Source organism: Artemia sp. Qi Xiang Cuo, chromosome 2 (genome assembly GCF_049724085.1).
Source record: "Artemia sp. Qi Xiang Cuo chromosome 2, ASM4972408v1, whole genome shotgun sequence".
NCBI lineage: Eukaryota > Metazoa > Arthropoda > Branchiopoda > Anostraca > Artemiidae > Artemia > Artemia sp. Qi Xiang Cuo.
The window spans coordinates 75,331,489-75,358,296 of NC_142795.1; the positions used below are offsets into that span (position 1 = coordinate 75,331,489).

The 26,808-nt window shown below is 31.1% G+C and overlaps 1 protein-coding gene across 3 annotated transcripts in view; it reads left to right on the forward strand.

The window, feature by feature from the left end:
* Window positions 1-26,808, forward strand: part of LOC148955621 (uncharacterized) — a 222,395-nt gene that overhangs the window by 151,697 nt on the left and 43,890 nt on the right. For all 3 annotated transcript variants that reach the window (XM_089103223.1, XM_089103211.1, XM_089103217.1), the window contains exons 10-11: window positions 23,043-23,330; window positions 25,435-25,562. In XM_089103223.1, coding sequence (XP_088959349.1) covers window positions 23,043-23,330; window positions 25,435-25,562 — 416 coding nt within the window. The remainder of the gene's footprint in view (window positions 1-23,042; window positions 23,331-25,434; window positions 25,563-26,808) is intronic.

Here is a 26,808-nt window from a genome sequence, read left to right on the forward strand (position 1 = left end):
ACCCATTTTACAAGTTGAAGTACTTATCTTTTTCACCCACAAGTATACTTTACAGCTTTTAGGATGTCTCAACACCAAGATATACTCTACAAAGACAATTTCAGAGCAAGTTACTTTCTTAATGTACCTTCTAAACCCATTTTCCAACTTGAAGTACTTATCTTTTTCACCCACAACTATACTTTACAGCTTTTTGGATACCTCAACACCAAGAAATACCTTTCAAAGACCATTTCAGAGCAAGCTTAGAGTTTTTGTTAGAGTTCTAGTTTAGTTTGGTTTAGTTTTAGTTAAGAGTTTTTTTTTTAGCTTAGAGTCTTAGCTTAGAGTTTTTGTTAGGGCTCTAGTTTAGTTTAGTTTTAGTTAAGAGTTTAGAGTTTTTAGCTTAGAGTCGTAGCTTAGAGTTTTATTCAGAGTTCTAATTTAGTTTAGTTTAGTTACAATTTAAAATTGAGAGTTTTAGTTTAGAGTCATAGCCTAGAGTTTTACTTAAAGTTGTTTTTTGGCCAAGTTTTAGTTAAGAGTTTCAAGTTTTAGCTTATAGTCTTAGCTTAGAGTTTTTGTTAGAGTTGAAGTTTAGTTTAATTTTAGTTAAGAATTTGATGTTTTACCTTTGAGTTTCAGTTAGAGTTCTAGTTTAGTTTACTTTTAGTTATGAGTTTAGAGTTTTTAGCTTAGAGTCTTAGCTTAAAGTTTTAGTTTGGTTTAGTTTTAGTTAAAAGTTTAGAGTTTTTTTTTTTTCTTAGAGTCTTAGCTTAGAATTTTTGTTAGAGTTCTAGTTTAGTTTAGTTTTATTTAATAGTTTAGAGTTTTTAGATTAGAGTCTTAGATTAGAGTTTTATTCAGAGTTATATTTTAGTTTAGTTTAGTTACAGTTCAGAATTTATAGTTTTAGCTTAGAGTCATAGATTATAATTTTACTTAAAGTTTTAGTTTTTTTAAGTTTTATTTAAGAGTTTCGAGTTTAAGCTTAGAGTCTTAGCTTAGAGTTTTTTTTAAAGTTCTAGTTTCGTTTAGTTTTAGTTAAGAGTTTAGAGTTTTACCTTACAGTCTTAGCTTAGAGTTTTTGTTAGAGTTGAAGTTTAGTTTAGTTATAGTTAAGAATTTAGAGTTTTAGCTTAGAGTCATAGCTTAGAGTTTTACTTAGTTTTAGTTTGACTAAGTTTTAGTTAAGAGTTTAGAGTTTTAGCTTAGAGTTTTAGCTTAGGGTTTTTTGTTAGAGTTCTAGTTTAGTTTAATTTTAGTTAAGCGTTTGATGTTTTACCTTTGAGTTTCAGTTAGAGTTCTAGCTTAGTTTACTTTTAGTTATGAGTTGGTGTTTTACCTTATAGTCTTAGCTTAGAGTTCTAGTTTAGTTTAGTTTTACTTAAGAGTTTAGAGTTTTAGCTTAGAGTCTCAGTTTAGTGTTTTTGTTAGAGTTCTAGTTTATTTAGTTTTAGTTAAGAGTTTAGTGTTTTTAGCTTAGAGTCTTAGCTTAGAGTGTATGTTGAAGTTATAGCATAGTTTAGTTTTAGTTTAGAGTTTTAACTTAGAGTCTTAGCTTAGGGTTTTTTTAGAGTTGAAGTTTAGTTTAGTTTTAGTTAAGAGTTTAGAGTTTTTCTTTTGAGTTCTAGTTTAGTTTAATTTTAGTTAAGAGTTTTATTTTTTAACTTTGAGTTTCAGTTAGAGTTCTAGTTTAGTTTAGTTTTATTTAATAGTTTATAGTTTACCATATATTCTTAGCTTAGAGTTTTAGTTATAGTTCTATTTTAGTGTAGGTTTATTTAAATTTAATAATTTAGAGTTTTATCTTATATTCATAGCTTATAGTTTTACTTAAAGTTATAGTTTGGTTAATTTTTATTTAAGAGTTTAGAGTTTTTAGCTTAGAGTTTTTATTGAAGTTCTAGTTTAGTTTAGTTTTAGTTAATAGTTTAGAGTTTTAGCTTAGAGTCTTAGCTTAGAGTTTTTGTTAGAGTTCTAGTTTAGTTTAGTTTTAGTTAAGAGTTTAGAGTTATTATCTTAGAGTCTTAGCTTAAAGTTTCAGTTTGGTTTAGTTTTATTTAAGAGTTTTTTTTAGCTTAGAGTCTTAGCTTATAGTTTTTATTAGAGTTCTAGTTTAGTTTAGTTTTAGTTAAGAGTTTAGAGTTTTTAGCTTAGAGTCGTAGCTTAGAGTTTTATTCCGAGTTCTAATTTAGTTTAGTTTAGTTACAGTTAAGAGTTTAGAGTTTTAGCTTAGAGTCTTAGCTTAAAGTTTTAGTTTTGTTTAGATTTATTTAAGAGATAAGAGTTTTTTTTGCTTCGAGTCTCAGCTTAGAGATTTTTTGAGGGTTCTAGTATATTTTATTTTTAGTTAAGAGCTTGGATTTGCTAGCTTAGAATCTTAGCTCGAGTTTTTATTAGGTGTTATATTTTAGTTTTGTTTTTATACAGTTCAGAATTTAGTGAATTATATTATAGTCTTATTTATTAAATTTAATTACAGTTATAGTTTGTTTAAGTTTTAGTTAAGAGTTTCGAGTTTTAGCTTAGAGCCTTATCTCAGAGTTTTTGTTAGAGTTCTAGTTTAGTTTAGTTTTAGTTAAGAGTTCAGAGTTTTACCTTAGAGTCTTAGCTTAGAGTTTTAGTTAGATTTGAAGTTTAGTTTAGTTACAGTTAAGCATTTAGAGTTTTAGCTTAGAGTCATAGCTTAGAGTTTTACTTAAAGTTTTAGTTTGACTAAGTTTTTGTTAAGAGTTTCGAGTTTTAGCTTAGAGTCTTAGCTTAGAGTTTTAGTTAGAGTTCTAGTTTATTTTATTTTTAGTTAAGAGTTTAGAATTTTAGCTTAGAGTCTTAGCTTAGAGTTTTTGTTAGAGTTCTATTTTAGTTTAGTTTTAGTTAAGAGTTTAGAGTTTTTAGCTTAGAGTCTTAGCTTAGAGTTTTTTCTAGAGTTCTAGTTTAGTTTAGATATAGTTAAGCGTCTGGAGTTTTACCTTCGAGACTTAGCGTAGAGTTTTAGTTTAGTTTAGTTTTAGTTAAGAGTTTAGAGTTTTAGCTTAGTCTTAGCTTAGAGTTATAGTTAGAGTTTTAGTTTAGTTTAGTTATAGTTAAGAGTTTAGAGTTTTTAGCTTAGAGTCGTAGTTTAGAGTCTTTGTTAGAGTTATAGTTCAGTTTAGTTAAGAGTTTAGAGTTTTATCATAGAATCATAGCTTAGAGTTTTTGTTGAAGTTTTAGTTTAGTTTTGTTTTAGTTAAAAGTTTAGAGTTTTTTATCTTAGAGTAATATCTTATAGTTTTTGTTAGAGTTCTAGTTTAGTTTATTTTTAGTTAAGAGTTTGGTGTTTTACCTTAGAGTTATAGCTTATAGTTTCAGTTAGAGTTCTAGTTTAGTTTAGTTTTAGTTAAGAGTTTAGAATTTTAGCTTAGAGTCTTAGCTTAGAGTTTTTGTTAGAGTTAAAGTTTAGTTTAGTTTTAGTTAAGAGTTTAGAGTTTTTATCTTAGATTCTTATCTTAGAGTTTTTGTTTAAGCTCTATTTTACTTTAGTTTTAGTTAAGAGTTTAGAGTTTTAGCTTAAAGTCTTAGCTAAAAGTTTTTGTTAGAGTTTTAGTTTAGTTTTAGCTAAGAGTTTTTAGTTATACATTAAAGTTCTAGATAATAGTTCTAGTTAGTGTTGTAGTTTCGTTTAGTTTTGTTATTGTTAAGAGTTTATAGTTTTAGCTTAGAGTCTTAGCTTAGAGTTTTAGTTAGAGTTATTGTTTATTTTAGTTTTACTTAAGAGTTATAGCTTAGAGGTTTAGCCTAGAGTCTTAGCTTAGAGATTTAGTTAGAGTTGAAGTTTAGTCCAAACTAGCATAACCACAAAATTACAAAATATTGCATAGAAATACCAAAAACATAGGTTAGATTAGGTTAGGTTAGAGGCTAGGTTTCTCCACGTTTAAGTTAGGTTATATTAGGTTAGCTTATCATGAGCGCTCAGTATAAGCTAACCTAATCTAACCTTTTCTGGCGAGTATGGTTAGGTTAGGTTAGGCTAGATTAAGTTAGGTTAGATTAGGTTAGGTTAAGTTAGGTTAGGTTAGCCCACGTACGCTTCACTTAGATTAGCTTAGGTTAGGTGAGAGACAGGCAAAAAGTTAGGTGTATGATTAGGTTAGGTTAGATTAAGTTAGGTTAGGTTAGGTTAGGTTAGGCTAGGTTAGAGGTTAGGTTTCTCCACGTTTCAGTTAGAGGTTAGGTTTCTCCACGTTTAAGTTAGGTTAGATTAGGTTAGCTTATCAAGAGCACTCATGATAATCTAACCTAATCTAACTGGTACAAAGTCGACATGGGGGGTTAGATAGCTTTTTGCACCGCGGGACCCGGGAAGCTCCGTTGGGCCCGGGAAGCGCCGCGGGAAGCGCCGTGAGATTAGGTTAGGTTAAGTCAGGTTAGGTAAGTTAGGTTAGGTTAGCTAAGTTAGGTTAGGTTAATTTAGAGTTTTAGCTTAGTGTCATAGCTTAGATTTTTACTTAAAGTTATAGTTTGGTTAAGTTTTAGTTAAGAGTTTCGAGTTTTAGCTGAGTCTTAGCTTAGAGTTTTTGTTAGAGTTCTAGTTTAGTTTAGTTTTATTTAAAAGTTTATAGTTTTAGCTTAGAGTCTTAGTTTAGAGTTTTTTTTGAAGTTCTAGTTTAGTTTAGTTTTATTTTAGAGTTTTAGCTTAGACTTAGAGTTTCATTTAGAGTTCTAGTTTGGTTTAGTTTTAGTTAAGAGTTTATAGTTTTTATCTTATAGTCTTATCTTAGTTTTATTTATAGTTCTAGTTTAATTTAGTTTTAGTTAAGAGTTTATAGTTTTACCAGAAAGTCTTAGCTTAGAGTTTTAGTTAGAGTTAAAAATTTACTTTAGTTACAGTTAAGAATTCAGATTTTTAGCTTAGAGTCATAGCTTAGAGTTTTACTTAAAGTTATAGCTTGGTTAAGTTTTAGTTAAGAGTTTAGATTTTTAGCTGAGTCTTAGCTTAGAGTTTTTGTTAGAGTTCTAGTTTAGTTTTAGTTAAGAGTTTAGAGTTTTAACTTAGAGTCTTAGCTTAGAGTTTTTGTTAGAGTTCTATTTTAGTTTAATTTTAGTTAAGAATTTGATGTTTTACCTTTGAGTTTCAGTTAGAGTTCTAGTTTAGTTTACTTTTAGTTAAGAGTTTAGTTTTTTACCTTAGAGTCTTAGCTTAGAGTTTTTGTTAGAGTTCTAGCTTAGTTTAGTTTTAGTTAAGAGTTTAGAGTTTTACCTTAGAGTCTTAGCCTAGAGTTTTTTTATAGTTATAGTTTAGTTTAATTTTAGTTAAGAATTTGATGTTTTACCTTTGAGTTTCAGTTAGAGTTCTAGTTTAGTTTAGTTTTATTTAAGAGTTTGGTGTTTTACCTTAGAGTATTATCTTAGAGTTTTAGTTAGAGTTATAGTTTAGTTTATTTTTATTTAAGAGTTTTTTAATTTTATGTTATATTATTAGATTATATTTTTTTTTATATTTCTAGTTTATTTTATTTTTATCTAAGAGTTTAGAGTTTTTAGATTATATTCTTAGATTATAGTTTATTTTTAAGTTCTAGTTTAGTTTAGTTTTAGTTAATAGTTTAGAGTCTTAGCTTAGAGTTTTTGTTAGACTTGAAGTTTAGTTTAGTTTAGTTAAGACTTTAGAGTTTTATCATAGAGCCATAGCTTAGAGTTTTTGTTGAAGTTGAAGTTTATTTTAGTCACAGTTAAGAATTTAGAGTTTTTAGCTTAGAGTCTTAGCTTAGAGTTTTACTTAGAGCTCTAGTTTAGTTTAGTTTTAGTTAAGAGTTTAGAGTTTTATCTTAGAGTCTTAGCTCTGAGTTTTTGTTGAAGTTCTAGTTTAGTTTAGTTAAGAGTTTAGAGTTCTACCTTAGAGTTTTACTTAGAGTTGAAGTTTATTTAAGTTATAGTTAAGGGTTTAGAGTTTTAGCTTGGAGTCTTAGCTTAGAGATTTAGTTAGAGTTCTATCTTAGTTTAGTTTTAGTTAAGAGTTTAGAGTTTTACCTTAAAGTCTTAGCTTAGAGTTTTAGTTAGAGTTCTAGTTTAGTTTAGTTTTAGTTAAGAGTTTTAAGTTTTACCTTAAAGTCTTAGATTAGAGTTTTAGTTAGGGTTGAAGTTTCGTTTAGTTTAGTTATAGTTAAGAGTTTATAGTTTTATATTAGAGTCGTAGCTTAGAGTTTTAGTTAGAGTTATTGTTTAGTTTAGTTTTTGTTAAGAGTTATAGCTTAGAGGTTTAGCCTAGAATCTTAGCTTAGAGATTTAGTTAGAGTTGAAGTTTAGTCTAAACTAGCATAACCACAAAATTCCACAATATTGCATAGAAATACCAAAACCATAGGTTAGGTTAGCTAAGTTAGGTTAGGTTAGCTAGTAAACATCTCTCCATGTTTAAGTTAGGTTAGGTTAGGTTATGCTAGATTAAGTTATGTTAGGTTAGGTAATGTTAGGTTAGCCTACGTACGCGCGCGTACGTAGGCTAACTTAACCTAACCTAACATAACTTAATCTAGCTTAACCTAACCTAACTTAAACATGGAGAGATGTTTACTAGCTAACCTAACCTAACTTAGCTAACCTAACCTGACTTAACATAACCTAATCTCACGGCGCTTCCCGCGGCGCTTCCCGGGCCCAACGGAGCTTCCCGGGTCCCGCGGTGCAAAAAGCTATCTATCCCCCCATGTCGACTTTGTACCAGTTAGATTAGGTTAGATTATCATGAGTGCTCATGATAAGCTAACCTAATCTAACCTAACTTAAACGTGGAGAAACCTAACCTCTAACTTAAACGTGGAGAAACCTAACCTCTAACCTAGCCTAACCTAACTTAACCTAACCTAACTTAATCTAACCTAACCTAATCATACACCTAACTTTTTGCCTGTCTCTCACCTAACCTAAGCTAATCTAAGTGAAGCGTACGTGGGCTAACCTAACTTAACCTCACCTAATCTAACCTAACTTAATCTAGCCTTAACTACCCTACCCATACTCGCCGGAAAAGGTTAGATTAGGTTAGCTTATCCGGAGCGCGCATGATAAGCTAACCTAATCTAACCTAACTTAAACGTGGAGAAACCTAACCTCTAACCTAACCTAATCTAACCTATGGTTTTGGTATTTCTATGCAATATTTTGTAATTTTGTGGTTATGCTAGTTTGGACTAAACTTCTACTCTAACTAAATCTCTAAGCTAAGATTCTAGGCTAAACCTCTAAGCTATAACTTTTAAGTAAAACAAAAATAAACAATAACTCTAGCTAAAACTCTAAGCTAAGACTCTAAGCTAAAACTATAAACTCTTAACTATAACTAAACTAAACGAAACTTCAACCTTAACTAAAACTCTAATCTAAGACTTTAAGGTAAAACTCAAAACTCTTAACTAAAACTAAACTAAACTAAAATTCTAAAAAAAACTCTAATCTAGGAATCTAATATAAAACTATAAAATATTAAATAAGTCTAAACTAAACTATATCTACAAAAAAAAATATAATATAATAATATAATCTAAAAAATATTAAGTATTAACTAAAACTAAACTAAACTAGAAATCTAACTAAAACTATAATCTAAAACTCTAAGCTAAAATTCCAAACTCTTAACTAAAACTAATCAAAACTAGAACTCTAACTAAAACTCTAAGGTAAAACACCAAACTCTTAACTAAACTAAACTAGAACTCTAAGCTAGGACTCTAAGCTAAAAAACTCTAAACTCTTAACTAAAACTAAACTAAACTAAAACTTCAACAAAAACTCTAAGCTATGATTCTATGATAAAAGTCTAAACTCTTAAGTAAACTAAACTAGAACTCTAACAAAGACTCTAAACTACGACTCTAAGCTAAAAACTCTAAACTCTTAACTATAACTAAACTAAACTTCAACTCTAACTATAACTCTAAGCTAAGACTAAGCTAAAACTCTAAACTTTTAACTAAAACTAAACTAAACTAAAACTCTACGCTAAGTCTCGAAGGTAAAACTCCAGACGCTTAACTATATCTAAATTAAACTGGAACTCTAACAAAAACTCTAAGCTACGACTCTAAGCTAAAACTCTAAACTATTAACTAAACCTAAACTAAACTAGAACTTCAACAAAAACTCTAAGCAAAGGACTCTAAGCCAAAAACTCTAAACTCATAACTAAAACTAAAATAAACTAGAACTCTAACAAAAACTCTAAGCTAAGACTCTAAGCTAAAACTCGAAACTCTTAACTAAAACTTAGTCAAACTAAAACTTTAAGTAAGACTCTAAGCTATGACTCTAAGCTAAAATTCTAAATTCTTAACTGTAACTAAACTAAACTTCAACTCTAACTAAAACTCTCAGATAAGACTCTAAGGTAAAACTCTAAAATCTTAACTAAAACTAAAATAGACTATAACTCTAGCAAAAACTCTTAGCTAAGACTCTAAGCTAAAACTCGAAACTATTAACTAAAACTTAACCAAACAATAACTTTAAGTAAAATTATAAGCTATGACTCTAAGCTAAAACTATAAATTCTGAACTTTAACTAAACTAAACTAGAACTCTTAATAAAACTCTAAGCTAAGAATCTAAGCTAAAAACTCTAAACTCTTAACTAAAACTAAACTAAACTATAACTCTAACAAAAACTCTAAGCTAAGACTCTAAGCAAAAAAAAAACTCCAAACTTTTAACTAAAACTAAACAAAACTAAAACTTTAAGCTATGACTCTAAGCTAAAACTCTAAATTCTTAACTGTAACTAAAATAAACTAGAACTCTGAATAAAACTCTAAGCTAAGACTCTAAGCTAAAAACTCTAAACTCTTAACTAAAACTAAACTAAACTAGAACTCTAACAAAAACTCTAAGCTAAGACTCTAAGCTAAAAAAACTCTTAACTAAAACCAAACCAAACTAAAACTTTAAGCTAAGACTCTAATCTAAAAACTCTAAACTCTTAACTAAAACTAAACTAAACTAGAACTCTAACAAAAACTCAAAGCTAAGACTCTAAGGTAAAACTCTAAACTATTAACTAAAACTAAACTAAACTAGAACTTCAACAAAAACTCTAAACTAAGACTCTAAGCTAAAACTCTAAACTCTTAACTAAAACTAAACTAAACTAGAACCCTAACAAAAACTCTAAGCTAAGACTCAGCTAAAACTCGAAACTTTAAGTAAAAATCTAAGCTATGACACTAAGCTAAAACTCTAAATTAACCTAACCTAACTTAGCTAACCTAACCTAACTTACCTAACCTGACTTAACCTAACCTAATCTCACGGCGCTTCCCGCGGCGCTTCCCGGGCCCAACGGAGCTTCCCGGGTCCCGCGGTGCAAAAAGCTATCTATCCCCCCATGTCGACTTTGTACCAGTTAGATTAGGTTAGATTATCATGAGTGCTCATGATAAGCTAACCTAATCAAACCTAACTTAAACGTGGAGAAACCTAACCTCTAACTTAAACGTGGAGAAACCTAACCTCTAACCTAGCCTAACCTAACTTAACCTAACTTAATCTAACCTAACCTAATCATACACCTAACTTTTTGCCTGTCTCTCACCTAACCTAAGCTAATCTAAGTGAAGCGTACGTGGGCTAACCTAACTTAACCTAACCTAATCTAACCTAACTTAATCTAGCCTAAACTAACCTAAACATACTCGCCGGAAAAGGTTAGATTAGGTTAGCGTATCCTGAGCGCTCGTGCTAAGCTAACCTAATATAGACTAACATAAACGTGGAGAAACCAAACCTCTAACCTAACCAAACCTAATCTAACCTATGGTGTTGGTATTTCTATGCAATATTGTGTAATTTTGTGGTTATGCTAGTTTGGACTAAACTTCAACTCTAACTAATTCTCTAAGCTAAGATTTTTGGCTAAACCTCTAAACTATAACTCTTAAGTAAACTAAAATAAACAATAACTCTAAATAAAACTCTAAGCTAAAACTATAAACTATTAACTATAACTAAACTAAACGAAACTTCAACCCTAACTAAAACTCTAATCTAAGACTTTAAGGTAAAACTCAAAACTTTTAACTAAAACTAAACTAAACTAAAATTCTAAAAAAAACAATAAGCTAAGACTCTAATCTAAAAATCTAAACTCTTAACTAAAACTAAACTAGAACTTCAACAAAAACTAAAAGCTAAGACTCCAAGATCTAAACTCTTAAATAAAACTAAACTAGAACTCTAACGAAAACTCTAAGCTAAAATTCTAAACTCTTAACTAAAACTAAACTAAACTAGAACTCTAACTAAAACTCTAAGCTATGACTCTAAGGTAAAACACCAAACACTTAACTAAAACTAAACTAAAATAGAAATCTAACAAAAACTCTAATCTATGACTACAAGATAAAAAACTCTAAACTCTTAACTAAAAATAAACTAAAATAAAACTTCAACAAAAACTCTAAGCTATTATTATATGATAAAAGTCTAAACTCTTAAGTAAACTAAACTAGAACTCTAACAAAGACTCTAAACTACGACTCTAAGCTAAAAACTCTAAACTCTTAACTATAACTAAACTAAACTAAAACTCTAACTATAACTCTAAGCTAAGACTAAGCTAAAACTCTAAACTCTTAACTAAAACTAAACTAAAATAAAACTCTACACTCAGTCTCGATGGTAAAACTCCAGACGATTAAATATATCGGAACTAAACTAGAACTCTAACAAAGACTCAATGGTACAACTCTAAGCTAAAACTCTAAACTATTAACTTAACCTAAACTAAACTAGAACTTCAACAAAAACTCTAAGCAAAGGACTCTAAGCCAAAAACTCTAAACTCTTAACTAAAACTAAAATAAACTAGAACTCTAACAAAAACTCTAAGCTAATACTCTAAGCTAAAACTCTAAACTCTTAACAAAAACTTAGCCAAACTAAAACTTTAATTAAAACTCTAAGATATTACTCTAAGATAAAACTCTAAATGATTAACTATAACTAAACTAAAATTCAACTCTAACTAAAACTCTAAGTTAAGACTATAAGGTAAAACTCTAAAATCTTAACTAAAACTAAACTAAAATAGAACTCTAACAAAAACTCTAAGCTAAGACTCTAAGCTAAAACTCGAAACTCTTAACTAAAACTTAACCAAACTACAACTTTAAGTAAAATTATAAGCTATGACTCTAATCTAAAACTATAAATTATGAACTGTAACTAAACTAAACTAGAACTCTGAATAAAACTCTAAGCTAAGACTCTAAGATAAAAACTCTAAACTCTTAACTAAAACTAAAATAAACTAGAACTCTAAATAAAACTCCAAGATAAGACTCTAAGGAAAAAAAAAACTCTAAACTTTTAACTAAAACTAAACCAAACTAAAACTTTAATCTAAGACTCTAAGCTAAAACTATAAATTCTGAACTTTAACTAAACTAAACTAAATTAGAACTCTGAATAAAACTCTAAGCTACGACTCTAAGCTACAAACTCTAAACTATTAACTAAAGCTAAACTGAACTAGAACTCTAACAAAAACTCTAAGATAATAATCTAATATAAAAAAAAATCTTAACTAAAACTAAACCAAACTAAAACTTTAAGCTAATAATCTAAGCTAAAAGCTCGAGACTATTAAATATAACTAAAATAAACTAGAACTCTAACTCAAACTATAGGCTAATACTCTAAGGTAAAAATCTAAACTCTTAACAAAAAGTAAACTAATCTAGAACTTCAACAAAAACTCTAAGCTGAAACTCTAAACCCTTAACTATAACTTACCCAACCTATAACTTTAAGTAAAACTCTAAGCTATGACTCTAAGCTAAAACTATAAATTCTGAACTGTAACTAAAACTAAACTAAACTAGAACTCTAACAAAAACTCTAAGCTAAGACTCTAAGCTAAAAAACACTAAACTCTTAACTAAAACTAAACTAAACTAAAACTCTAACTTAAACTCAAAGGTAAAAAATCAAACTCTTAACTAAAATTAAACTAAACTAGAACTCTAACAAAAAAAACTATAAAATCTTAACTAAAACTAAACTAAACTACAACTCTAACAAAAACTCTAAGCTAAGACTATAAGCTAAAACTCTAAACTAAAACTAAACTATACTAGAACTTCAACATAAACTCTAAGCTAAGACTCTAAGCTAAAAGCACTAAACTCTTAACTAAAACTAAAATAAACTAGAACTCTAACAAAAACTCTAAGCTGAGACTCTAAGCTAAAACTCTAAACTCTTAAGTAAAACTAAACTAAACTAGAACTCTAAGCTAAGACTCTAAGGTAAAACACCAAACACATAACTAAAACTAAAATAAACTAGAACTTTAACTGAAACTCAAAGGTAAAACATCAAACTCTTAACTAAAATTAAACTAAACTAGAACTCTAAAAAAAAACTCTAAGCTAAGACTCTAAGCTAAAACTCGAAACTCTTAACTAAAACTTAGTCAAACTAAAACTTTAAGTAAAACTCTAAGCTAAAACTCTAAATTCTTAACTGTAACTAAACTAAACTTCAAATCTAACTAAAACTCTAAGCTAAGACTCTAAGCTAAAACTCTAAACTCTTAACTAAAACTAAACTAAACTATAATTCTAACAAAAACTCTGAGCTAAGACTCTAAGCTAAAACTCGAAACTCTTAACTAAAACTTAACCAAACTACAACTTAAGTAAAATTATAAGCTAAGACTCTAAGCTAAAAACTCTAAACTCTTAACTGTAACTAAACTAAACTAGAACTCTTTATAAAACTCTAAGCTAATACTATAATCTAAAAACTCTAAACTCTTAACTAAAACTAAAATAAACTAGAAATCTAAAAAAAACTCTAAGCTAAGACTCTAACCAAAAAAAAAACTCTAAACTTTTAACTAAAACTAAACCAAACTAAAACTTTAAGCTAAGACTCTAAGCTAAAAACTCTAAACTCATAACTAAAAGTAAACTAAACTAGAACTCTAACTGAAACTCAAAGGTAAAACATCAAATTCTTAACTAAAATTAAACTAAACTTCAATTCTAACAAAAACTCTAAGCTAAGACTCTAAGCTAAAACTCGAAACTCTTAACTAAAACTTAACCAAACTACAATTTTAAGTAAAATTATAAGCTATTACTATAAGATAAAAATATAAATTCTTAAATTTAAATAAAATAAAATAACCTATAAATATTAATAAAAATATAAGCTACTAATATAAGCTAAAAACTATAAACTATTAAATAAAAATGAAGTAAACTAGAACTCTAATAAAAACTCTAAGCTAAGACTCTAAGCTAAAAAAAAAACACTAAAATAAAACTAAAACAAACTAAACTAGAACTCTAACAAAAACTCTAAGCTTGCTCTGAAATGGTCTTTGAAAGGTATTTCTTGGTGTTGAGGTATCCAAAAAGCTGTAAAGTATAGTTGTGGGTGAAAAAGATAAGTACTGCAAGTTGGAAGATGGGTTTAGGAGGGACATTAAGAAATTAATTTGATCTGAAATGGCCTTTGAAAATTATTTCTTGGTGTTGAGGTATCCAAAAAGCTGTAAAGTATAGTTGTGGGTGAAAAAGATAAGTACTTCAACTTGTAAAATGGGTTTAGGAGGGACATTAAGAAAAGAACTTGCTTGTCTTAGTCGATTACGTAATTCTATGCCCATAAATGGATTCCCGTCATGACCTCCTGATAGGTTTCTACCGATTACGTAATCAATTTCTCAGAAATCCAACTGTCTTAGTCGAATACGTCATTCTATGCCCATAAATGAATTCCCGTCATGATCTTCTGATAGGGTTCTACCGATTATGTAATCAATTTCTCAGAAAACCATTTGTCCTAGTTGATTATGTCATTCTATGCCCATAAATGGATTCCCGTCATGACCTTCTGATAGGGTTCTACCGATTATGTAATCAATTTCTCAGAAATCCATTTGTCCTTGTTGATTACGGCATTCTATGCCCATAAATGGATCCCCGTCATGACCTTCTGATAGGGTTCTACCGATTATGTAATCAATTTCTCAGAAATCCATTTATCCTAGTTGATTACGTCATTCTATGCCCATAGATGGATTCCCGTCACGAGCTCCTTATAGGGTTCTACCGATTATGTAATCAATTTCTCGGGAATTCTCTCCCTTCGATTACGCAATCAATATATCTCTTCCCCACCTTCCCCTTAGAAACATCAAATTAATTCCCCTTTCGTGAATCAATAATTCCCCTTAGAAACAACAAATTAATTCCCATTTCGTGACATATCAATCAATCTTGACATCACCTGTCAGACATTATTAAACTTCGCCTGGAAACAATTTGAATAATGATTGACAGTACCTGTCAGACATTATTAAACTTTGACCGGAAACAATTTGATTAATGACTGACAGCACAGGTGTTCAAAATTCCCAATCGCTTTAATTAACCACGTGTTCTCCCTAATGACTCTATGCACTTGGCCAAAAACACACCTGGAGAAAGAGACCATGGAGAAAGAGGTCATTGACCCCATTAACCACGTGTTCTCCCTAGGGAGGCTATGCCCATATTTGGTGTTAAAAAAGTTGTAGGTGGCAGCAGGGGTGCCCGTCACGACCTCCTGAGGCATCTCTACTCTCATATCTGCAAAAATGTGGAATTTTGTAAAAAAAAAAAATTGCCCAGAGAAAGATCACGGATCAGTGTTTTTCTATTTATTATTTTTTCCAAGGGTAATCGTATCGAACCAACGGTCCTAGAAGATCAGGAGGGTGCTTATTTGAACGGAAATCAAAACTTTTATTGCCGTTTTCAAGTCACTGAAAAGATTGGAGGACAATTAGCCCCTTCCCACGCCCCTTTTTTCCCAAACGTATCCAATCAATTTTGAGATAGCTATGTTATTCATCATAGTTGAAAGGTTCAATAACTATTCCTTTGGGGATTACATGACCCCCGCCACCATAATCCTTGGGAAAGGGCTGTAAGTTCCCTGGGGAAAGGGTTGAATATGCAGTTGACATATCATGCTTGCAGCTGTAGCTGCAATCTAGTAAAAGGTGAACTGCTGTTCATAGTAACCAAAAGTTAAAAAATGTGTTTTGAAAAAAGACTGCCTAATGGGAAAATATTGCTCTCTGACACTGATTCAGGAATGGTAACTTTTATTCCGGTTAATCTTAAAAGTAATAGTTTATAACGGAAAGAAATTTATGGAGATTTAAAAAAAACTGAAATTCCTAGAAAAGGATTTCTTATCGAAATGAAAAGCGCACCATTGAAATCAGCGTAGTCGAAAACCTCAAGTAGGAGAATTACAGTCCCCCGCCTTGAACAACAAGGAAAACCACTTTTTTCCGTTTGTAGCGCTGATGTCTCATGTTTTTTCTTCTTATTTTTTGCTCCTGGGCTAGCGAGCTATCAGAACATCATAGAGAGATGTAAGGAATTTTGATATATACTTGCTTTTGTAATTAATATAATATAACTTTTAGAATAAAATCAATTTTTTAGAAAAAAACTGGATTTTGGACTGATTTCGCTGCCTGATTCTCTGTGATTCGTCTTTTACTATTTCAAGTAAGAAAAGCCATAGGCTTTCTCCTGTGTGCTATCAAGAAATATATAATCATGGTTGCAGCAGTTGTTGCAGTCTAGGATAACTTTCAGGAGCATTATTTTTGTTCATTTTCAGTTTTGATATTCTTCTTATTTTCGTTTGAAAAACTTATTTCTTTTTTTAACATATAAATGAAATGGGTTGAGTAACCCCAACCGCCAGTAAAGAAACAAGTTTTTTTTTGTTCTTTATTGGTGCAGTTGGTTTGATCTCAGCTTGGTAATACGGGATCCAGAGTTCGGATTCAGTTGTAGCAACACACTCTAGGGCACACGTAAGCTAGCATAACCTAACCTATGGTTTTGTATTTCCGTGCAAAAATGTGGAAAATTGTATTTGATGTTTCAATTGTGTACTGTCATCTATATCTATTGTCCCCACCTAAACACCTAGCTCCTTACGTTGATGTTCGAATTCTGTCCTAATTCTTTAAGAACGACTCCTGAAACACAAGGGTCGTTATAGAATCGACCCAGTGGTCCTAGAATATCACATAGTGTTCATTCGAAAAATTGTATTTTTTGCCAGAAGAAGGATTATGCCTGATTAGAACTTTTTTTTATTAATCATCTATTTCGACTTTGCCTGTCTCTCTCACTATGTATGCTTGCGGCTGTAGCAAACGTACTCTATAGTTGCTCTTACATTGGAAGCGGCTTTCCCATTGGTACTCCATGGTAGGTTTTCGAGACTATCTAGTTTATTTTTGTATTAAATCAGTAATTTTTACCCATAGGAGGGATAAACACCGACATCATATTTTAAAAAAAAGAAGCGAAAATGAATTATTCGAGGAAAGTGTGTACACATGATAAAGTCATTGTTGCCTTGAATGCTGACAAATAGATATATTTGAACTATGAAACAAGTAGTAGTGGAGATCTTATTGGGAATGTATGCCTACATTGTCATGACAGTGAGGAGTTAAATTCCTTTGGAGTACTCAAGAATTTCCATCATTCAAAAGGTGGATATGTGAAAGTTACATTTCCAGAGAAGCTAGTACTCAAAGAGAATGCCAACATAAAAATAATAGTTGATGAAGAGGGGCAACTTCTAGCTAATGGTTGTGGTAACATGTTAGCCGTTGATAGATCTTATTGCCATCTTTCCGGTGTTAGCATTCGAATGAAAGCAAAGAGGAAGAGAAAGGCCTACTGCTGCACCAACATCATAAATAATGTCTTGTCAACGTGCCGGAACTGTTACCTCTGTAAAAAACTGTGTTAACAGACAGTGAAATTTACGGAAAAATAAAAAGAGCATTGGCAGACAATATCACTAATGAATATAGTGATAAATTGATGGAAAATGAAGCACAAGTTAACATTATTACTAATAATGATCATGTAGCCAATGAATCAAATAATACCGAGGATGAAACGTGTATTGAATCTGTATGTGACATCCAAGTAAAAATTGTATATGACTCAGAATGGATGAATGATTATTCTAGTGGTTATGAACTAAGAGACGCAAGTAACTCTAGTATCAAGAGAGAACATGATAAATGATTTTAGGAAACTGATTCAAAATGTCCAAAGTTGTTCAATGATGTTAATTATGTATAATAATGTCTGTAACATATTTTTATGTTAATATTTTACATGTTGTTATTTCAATAAAAATATTTAATGCATTACTTTGTTATATTTCTGTTATTTTAGGATACATTAGCATTTCAAACACTTAGAATGTTAATAAAACAGTCATAAATTTTTTATTTTCTTTGAAGAAATTAGAATTGGACTATAATTTTTTTCTTTTCTTGGAGAAAATTCAGAAGAGAACTTGAACTTTTCTTCACTTCGCTGTGAAAACTCAGAATTAAAGTGGAACCTTTTCTCTTCTCAGGGCAAACATTCAGAAGAACTTGAACTTTTCTTCACTTCTTTTTGAAAATATAGAATTAAAGCAGAACTTTTTCTCTTCTTGGAGGAAGAATTCAGAATCGAAATATCCATGGTAAAATTTAGAACAGAACTTTAAATTTTTTCATCCCTTTGAGAAAAATCAGAACTGAAGTGGAAGCTTTTTTTTTCTTGGAAAAAATAGAATTGATTTGTAACTAATTTCTTTTTCATTGAGAAAATTCAGAAGAGAGCTTGAATCACTTCATTGAGAAAATTTAGAATTAAAGTGGAACTTTTTATCTTCATTGAAAATATTCACAACTACGGTAAAACTTTTTCTATCTTCTATGGAAAAATTTAGAACATATCTTTAAATTGTTTCATCTCTTTGAGAAAAATCAAAATTGAAGTGGAACCATTTTATTTTCATGGAAAAAATTAGAATTGATCAGTAATTTATTTGTTTTTCATTGAGAAAATTCAGCAGAGAACTTGAACTTTTCTTCGCTTCGTTGAGAAAATTTGCAATTAATGTGAAGCTTTTTATCTTCATGGAAAATATTCACAATCATAGTACAACTTCCTATCTTCTATGGAAAATTTTAGAACAGAACTTAAAATTTTTTATGTCTTTGAGAAATTAAGAACTGAATTGGAAGCTTTTTTTCATTTTCTTTGGTAAATTTCAGAATTGAGCTAACTTTTTCTCTTCTTTAAGAAAATTCAGGAGCGACCTTGAACATTTTGCACTTCTTCGAGAAAACTCAGAATAAAATTGGAGCTCCTTATCTTCATGGTGAATACTCTCGATCATAGTATAACTTTTTTCTATCCTCTATGAAAAATCTGGAACATAACTTTTAATATTTTCATCTCTTTGAGAAAAATCGGAACTGAATTTAAGAAGACTTAGATTTCAGATAAAGCGTTTTATCTTCACTGGTAAATATTAAGAATATTAGTATGTCTTATCCTATCTTCGATGGAAAAGTTTAGAACCTAGCTTTGAATTTTTGTTTATGTCTTTGAGAAATTAAGAGCTGAAGTGGAATCTTTTTTTCATTTTCTTTTGTAAAATTCAGAATTTAGCTAACTTTTTCTCTTCTTTAAGAAAGTTCAGAAGAGAACTTGAACATTTTTGCGCTTCTTCGAGAAAACTCAGAATTAAAGTAGAGCTCCTTATCTTCATGGCGAATATTCACGAACAAAGAATAACTTTTTCTATCTTCTATGATAGATTTGGAACTGAAGTGGAACCTTTTTATTTTCTCAGGAAAAAAATTAGAATTGATCTGTAACATATTTCTTTTTCATTGCGGAAATTTGGTGTTCTCCGGCATGCTGGATCTGAAAGTGTAATTTCAGAGAAATTCTTTAACCATTTAGGGTTAACTTACCTTTTTAGGGATGATCATCTACGGTTCTCCAACATGCTGAACCTGAAAGTTTTTTCTCTGACATGCTGAATCTGAAAGTGTGATTTCAGAGAAATTCTTTAGCCTTTTAGGGTTAACTTACCTTTTTAGGGATTACCATTTAGGGTTCTCCAACATGCTGAACCTGAAAGTGTGTTCCCTGACATGCTGAATCTGAAAGTATAATTTTCATGGCGATGAAATATTCTAAAGAATAAAGACGGCTGAAGCTTAAGATGTTTATTGCTTAGACATATTAAAAAACATTTTGAAAAAATACATATTTATATAAAAATAGTACTTAAAGTAAAGTAAGCTAAGACATGTTTATTGCTTAAAAATATATTCAACAAACAAAAAATATTTGTAATATATACATATTGACATATTTAAAAAATAGCATAATCCATTTGATATGAGGAGAAGCATGAGTTTAGGTCTTCGGATATCTGATGCATTTTTCCATGTCAGGTATCTTTTCCGGCACGTATTGAGTGAAATATCTAACTTCATCTTCCGGATCATGTACTGATTGTAGGTATTTCTCACATTTGAAATCTTCTAAGTTGAATAATACTATGTCTTTATCACATTTTTCTAGAAAAACTTTATCAGTTGGCACGTTACCCTTAACATAAACTGCTTGCACACCAAAAAAACTGCATCTTTTCTGAATTTCCTCTTGTACATGTTTTATTTCATAGTCATTTTCATTACGTGGTTTTATGGTTTTAACGTAAAAGCCGTTTCGATTTTTAAAATTTAATGTAGGACTCCATCTGTTTTTCTCGTATTTTTACATATTGTATCTGACGTTCCATTTATAGCTAATAATTTCACGCCGTTGTTCGTCTAGCAGTAAGAAAGCTGTTTTGAAAATAATGCCAGTTGAAGAATATTTGAGACCAATAGACTCTGTGTCAATCATACCAACCATTACTATAGCTGAAAAAGGGCTTAAATTAAATAAATATGTAATGTTTCTGACACTCAAACAAATACAGCTCACTTGCTTAGAATAATTCATTTTCACTTAAGGAGGCTGTATAACATTAAATCTACACTTGAAAATTACTGCTTTGCGCAACGAAAATCAAATTATAAATAAAACAGTGTAAAAAAGGTACTGATGAGTTGCTTACCAAAAATGACACTCCATCCACCAAAGACGCTCCCACCCCCCAGAAGTCCTTTCTTCGCATTTTCCTTAAATCGCACGTGGTATTGTTTTTTATTTTATTCTTTTATAACCCATTTCATGTTTTTCCCATTTGCATTGTCCTGTCTGAAAACGATCTAACCTAACCTTTACCAGTAGGAGGAAAGGTGCCTATTTTCTGTGAAGTTTCTGGTCGATAACAAATACTGAATTATGGTTATGAGGTTGTACCCATATTGAGTCAGCAGTCATCTGGATAAATATATTAAAATAGGGAAAATAGTCTCTTAAAATTCTCAAACCTCGACCCTTAAGCCTAAGAAAATAATAATAAATATATGAAACCTTATTTCTGAAATCTATAACACAATGTCTTTAATTTCCTTGGAGATATTAGTGGACTCCTTCTTGTTCTCAATTTCATTTAATAGATCATGGGTATATTCATCTCATGCTAAGGCTAGTCGATGTCTCCTTGGTACTCCTACTGTAATCTTGAATATCCTAGGGTGAGATCTCATTGAGAGCGCAGTAAATTGAAAAGGGAGAGGGGACTGGGAGAGAACGCTCCTGGATGTGCCAGCTATCTCCAAACGCTGCACGGGGGTTGGGTCGGTGCCCCTAGCCCTCTTTTCATGAGGGGAGCAATGTTCAAAATTGTCCTTAAAAGAAATTAAATTATATTTTTTTTGTAGCTAATGAAAAAGTGTTGTGAAAAACCAAACAATCATGTTTCTAAAAAACCAGGGCCAATAAAAATGCTAAAACCCCCAATTAAGGGGGATAAATTATCAAATTTAGATAGTTACATAGGCTTCAAACCCATAGCATAACTTTCGAAGTGTTACAAGCTCAAGAAACAGGGGGTATTTAGATATATGCTTTAAATTAGATATAAAAGATCGTTAACCCAGCAAATAGGCCTAAAATTTGCGATCAGAGGTAAAAATGCTAGCCAATTTACACTTCATAAAGTCCTCATGCAACTCCTAAAGACTTTTCTTTCTAGCCTAATACTATCAGAGTTAAAACCATAGTTTTCACGCTCCCTCCCCCCTGAGAATATAAAAGAAACCGTCTAGAATTACGCAAAGCCTGTAGCCTTAATCATTTCATTGTCTAGCTACCACCCTTGTTTTTTTTTTTAATTTAGATAATGCAGGTGCGAAAAGATATGTTTACGAAATCACCCCTTTTGAGACATATTCACACACAGGTTAGGTTAAATCGCAAGCGTGAAGATTGTGATGTTTTTAAATACATGTGAAAATGTCACCTTTTGAGTAATATCTTCAATTGAAACAATTAATTGGTGACGAATGGTGGGAGGGAGGGAGGGGGTGTGTGGGTTTTTACATAGTGGAAAAAAGAGTATATTTTGAAACAAAGCATAAAGATTTTTTTTGGGGGGGGGGTATACAATGAATTTGAATAAATTGGAGGGGGTGGGGGACTACAAAAAATGATTTTATCTGTGTAGCTAAAACTTCTAAATTCACAGTATTCGTTGTTTGCTCCATTATGTCATGAAACGATATGTTACTTTAACCACAAAGTGTGTTCATTGTAGACAAAATCTCAAGGTTGAATTGTGATGTAAGAGAAACCTTACGTAAATCCATTAGCCTAGAAAGAGACACGTGATCTTGTTCCCGCTAGACGCTCTTATCTGGCAATGGTGTAAACTTCTCCCTGTATCCATTAGGCTTAGAAACATCTATGAAACATCAAACCACATAACCATCATCAAACAGAACAGAACTAAGAAACAACATCAAACCACATAACCATAGACGCTCTTATCTGGCAATGATGTAAACTTCTGTCTGTATTCAATAGAAACATCTATGAAAAATCAAACCACATAACCATCAAACCACATAACCATGAAACATCATCAATATAGCATAAACTCTCTTATCTGGCAATGTTGTAAACTTCTGTTTGTATTCAATAGAAACATCAAACCACATAACTATCAACAAACATAACAGAACTAAGAAACAACATCAAACCACATAACCATAGACGCTCTTATCTGGCAATGATGTAAACTTAGCCCTGTATTCAATAGGCTTAGAAACATCTATAAAACATCAAACCACATAAGCATCAACAAACAGAACAGAACTAAGAAACAACATTAACATAACCAGCAAACAGGCCTAGAAAGAGGCCTGATCTTGAACAGTTAGACTCGCTCTTATGTGGCAGTGATGTAAACTTAGCCCCGTATTCAATAGGCTTAGAAACAAGGGCGGATCCAGGATTTTTTCGGGGGGGGGTTACTAATTTTGACTCAGTTTTTGACTAATTTTACTGATTTTTACCTAGGTTTTATTAATTTTCGACTTATTTTCGACTCGGTCAAAAATTTCGGGGGGGGGGGGGTTCAAACCGGTAACCCCCCCTGGATACGGCCTTGCTTAGAAACATCTATGAAACATAACCATCAACAAACAGAACATAACCATGAAACAACATTAACATAATCATCAAACAGGCCTAGAAAGAGACACGTGATCTTGTCCCGTTAGACTCGCTCTTATCTGGCAATGTTGTAAACTTAGCCCTGGAGTCAATAATGGGTTCCTACTGACAATACATGGGATAATTATTGTATTAATTGATTTCATTGTTTAAATCATACATTGTAAATGGTAAAATCTGAAAACTAACGTCAGTTAATATCAGTTTTCGAAATGGGTTGAATTCAATATTGGAAAATCGGTTTTGTTTTTGCGATTGAAATAGAGTTGAATCTTAAAGGATGATATTCCATAGTGCCAAATTCTCCAGAAACCAAAAAAAATGTTTTATTGACAAATCAGTTATTGCAATAATAATGTTTGTTGTACTATTAACTTCTAATAGACAATTAACTCGAAATGCTCAGTTGAAATTGCCCGAATAATTGTGTTGGGCGTTTGTTACCCTTTTTCTCAATGGCTTCGAAATGTCGATTTGATAGCTTTGTGAGATATGAAAGATGTTATCTAGTTATAAGTCTCTATCATTCATTTACTCTATGTATTCTGTTTCTAGGTTTAGTACGTTGTTCAATTGGACGAATAGAAAGTATTGCAGACACTTTATCGTTCCCAACTCCGTCTGGTATGTCTCATTCTCCATCAAAAGTTGAATCTGGGACGAATACTGACCTGTCGCGGCGATCGAAACTGAACCGGGACAATAGTTTGACCATACTCAGTCCCTTTGATGAACAGGATGAATGGGCTAAAATTACCGAAATTCTAGGAACGTTTGGGGAAAAGCTTGGAAGAGATTCGCTCCTTTTGAAGGACATCCAGAAAGAATTTCAGGATAGACTGGGTAAGTAATATTTACATTGATGTCAACTGCCTTTTCTTAGGTGGCTTTACTTCGTAATGTAAAATATTCAGACCCAGTGAAATACATACTTTTGCGACAAACCTACAGCTTTAAATTTCTCTGAAAGGACAAGACACTCGCATCGTTGGACTTATTGGTTTAACATCACGAAGTTGGAACTATAACACTACTTCGACTTTTTCTTTGAGAATGATCCTTAATTGCATAAAAATAGGAAAGTTTCCCTTTTCAATGATTTTCAAGTAGTTTTAACTATATTTTTCAGTCTAAAAAAAATACAAGGTAAATTTCAACATTCAATTGGGTAGATTGATAAAGCTGAATTTCAGGTATCGAGTGATAGCAAAACTTTAGTCTTTGAAGCATTAAAATCGTAGAACTGCAGAAAAATAACATGTCAAATACTTGCGCGGAGAACATAAACCTTAAGCTTTTTTTAAACGTAAAATGAAAAAAAAAGACAATAATTAGTTTTTTGTAATGTTCCCTCAAATTTTCTTAAATTATCAAAACAAACAATATAGACCTTATTTTTAGTCAATTCTCTTGGAATTAACCACCACCCACCCATGTTTATTAGGTTTTGTCCAGCACAGTGTGCCTGATAAGAGGGGGGTTGTCTGAGTTCAAAAGTTTTGCTTTGAACAAAGTTTTTTCTCACTTGTATTTGACACTTTAGTACTTGAAAGGTGCAAGGTAATTTTTGCAATTTATCTTTGTCTTTATAAATCCCCGTTGTAACTTGGATTTAAGCCTATATTCTAAAATATGAGTCACAGTTTTTTTTTTTTTTTTTTTTTTCCTGTATAAAAGCTTTTTCTTAGCGATTAAGTAGAAAAATAATCATGAAAACTAAAGAGCGAATTAGAAACTTGACACTAACAGAAATATATATGGAGGAAGAAATAAAACTTAAAACGAGCCCAAATGGAAGTGGATAACGCATTACCGCCAATAATGGTAGGTATGCCACCCTCCAAAAGCTTAGAATGTCATTACCAAAAATAAATAAAATTTGAAGTCTTGGAAACGGTGATGAAAATATGATAATTCAAAAACAATTAACTTAAAAGAATTATCATTGATGTTTTATTTTGAAAAATATACACCATAAATAAACGTATATTTTCCGCCCCTCGAATTCCCCGATAGATTCTGATTTACTGCATTATTTCTACTTTACTGAAAACTTTATAAATAGGTTTATTGAATGTTTAATTTAGCCGATTGGTTTCCAATATATTTTAAAGGAAAAAGAGCTTATAAAAATGTATTAAAGGTTAGACCAGATCACTAAATTAACAATTACCAATATACTGATGTTATAATAAAAAAGGAAAACAAATGACAATGTAGCCCTTTATGGGTTTAAAAGAGCAAAAATAGCATCGGTATTTTATGCTATTTAGGTTCGTTCTAAGTGTATTCTCATTGTTCATATTTTTTTTCTATTTGTTAAATTTTCATTAATAATATCAGTTAGTGTTCTATGTTCTACTAAACAGTCTCGCTACATCAAAACTATGATGTCTGTGATACTAAAAATTTTTGGTCTTTAAATTCGCTACAAGTGCAGAGAGCCTCTAAAAAAAATGCAACTTATTCCATTGATTTTCTATAAGTTTATATATATATATATATATATATATATATATATATATATATATATATATATATATATATATATATAAATGACCGCTGATGAAACCTTGGGTGATTTATACTTCCTTTCAGTTTCTTGTAGCTTTTGACTGGAGGATTTTCACACACAAAATTCGACCAAATGTGGTTCATTTTTGTCGCAGAATTCGAAAGTAGAAGACAGTTGAATCCCAAAATTTTTCTATTTGAGTTTCTTGAGTTTCTGGAGTTGTAACCTCTGCCCCATGAATAGGGGTCTGCGAGCAGCTTTTTTTATTCCCTGCAAGTGTAAAGTGTCCCTCCAATTATTAACAAAAATAAAAAACCCATCTATGGCTTAACTTTTTACGCATTTATCATTATTAAGATAAATTGGATATGCATAGTCTTTCTCTTTCATGATTACATTTTTTAATTATGTGTCAATGTTTTGTTGTCACAGGTGTATCTGATGACTGTGATGAAAACCAAAAGCCCTCAACTGAAGTTGGATCATGGCTGAAGGACCTTGGGCTTAAAGAATACGAAGAACTTCTTGTTCAGAATGGATTCGATGATTTGCGTTTTTTGGTAAGTTTTTAGATTTCCTCCGTTTGAGCAATTATTTTGCATTTTAAAAGCTTAAAACGGGTTCTCAAACTGCGCTATTAAAAAAAGGTCGGGTATTGTGTTTCGAACGCTTGTTATTATATTTGTTCCCCAAGCAAACATCACAAACGCTTATTTTTATCATAAAAAATTTTTTTTCCTGAAGTTTTATGGAAATGTTCCAAGAAATAAATGAGGAAAAGCTAAGAAACTTATGTTCAGAAATTGCAGTTTAACATGGGAAAATAACGATAGCTGGGTTTATGGATTGAAGAGACAATGGTAAGCTTGTTAATGGGGGAACACCCCTCCCTCCCCATTCCCCCTGACCACCCGACTTAAGATCATGTAACACCGGCTACCGTTAAGCGTTAAATTCTTCTCATATTATAATATTACTCACCTCGGAGAGAAAGGTGTCCTGGCCACTTAGGAAAACTGTACATGCAAATATATAAGCACAAGTCTACTTACCTATATCCCTTTTGTTTTCATATTTAATTTTTTTTTCTAATATCTGACGTTTTTTTGCACATTAGTTTCTGAGGCAATGAATTCCGCGCTGTAAGAATTGTGGCTGTAAGTGGTTGTAAGAAAGTGGTAAAAAAAAAGTAAAAAAAAAGTAAAAAAAAAGTAAAAAAAGTGGTTGTAAAAATTGATGGATCTGATCGATTGGTAGGGACCTTTAGAATATTGAACAGAGTGCTTTTGTCTCGTCTTTTCCATCTGTCTATCTGACACTAGACAAAGACAAATTTAGAACATCTTGGAAGCTGCAAATACAAAATAAAACAAAACAAATGTAACATAAGGAAAGAAAGGGATATCTTGTTGTAAAAATAAACCAAATGAATTTAAACAGACCAACGTTTAAACTTTACTGTTCACTAGCTCATACTTTTCAAGAAGGAATGCAATGCCAGCGAACAGTACGAACAAGAATGCTTTTATTTATACAATATACCAAGCTTGAGTGGAATATCCAGGTTAACAGTAGAAACATTGTCTTTAAAAGAGAGTTTTTCATCTCGTATCACACCTGGATACTAGGTATCATGATCATCTGGTCTAGAAAGCATCCCTCTTGTTATATCAACCCCACTAATGCCAAGAAAAGCAGTAAGTAAATCAAAGAGTTGAAGTGACATTTTAAAATTTTTGATTGCAACTATAAAGTGCAGAATAAAGAATTTATTTACTCAGGCAGGTAGGATGGGATACACAGACA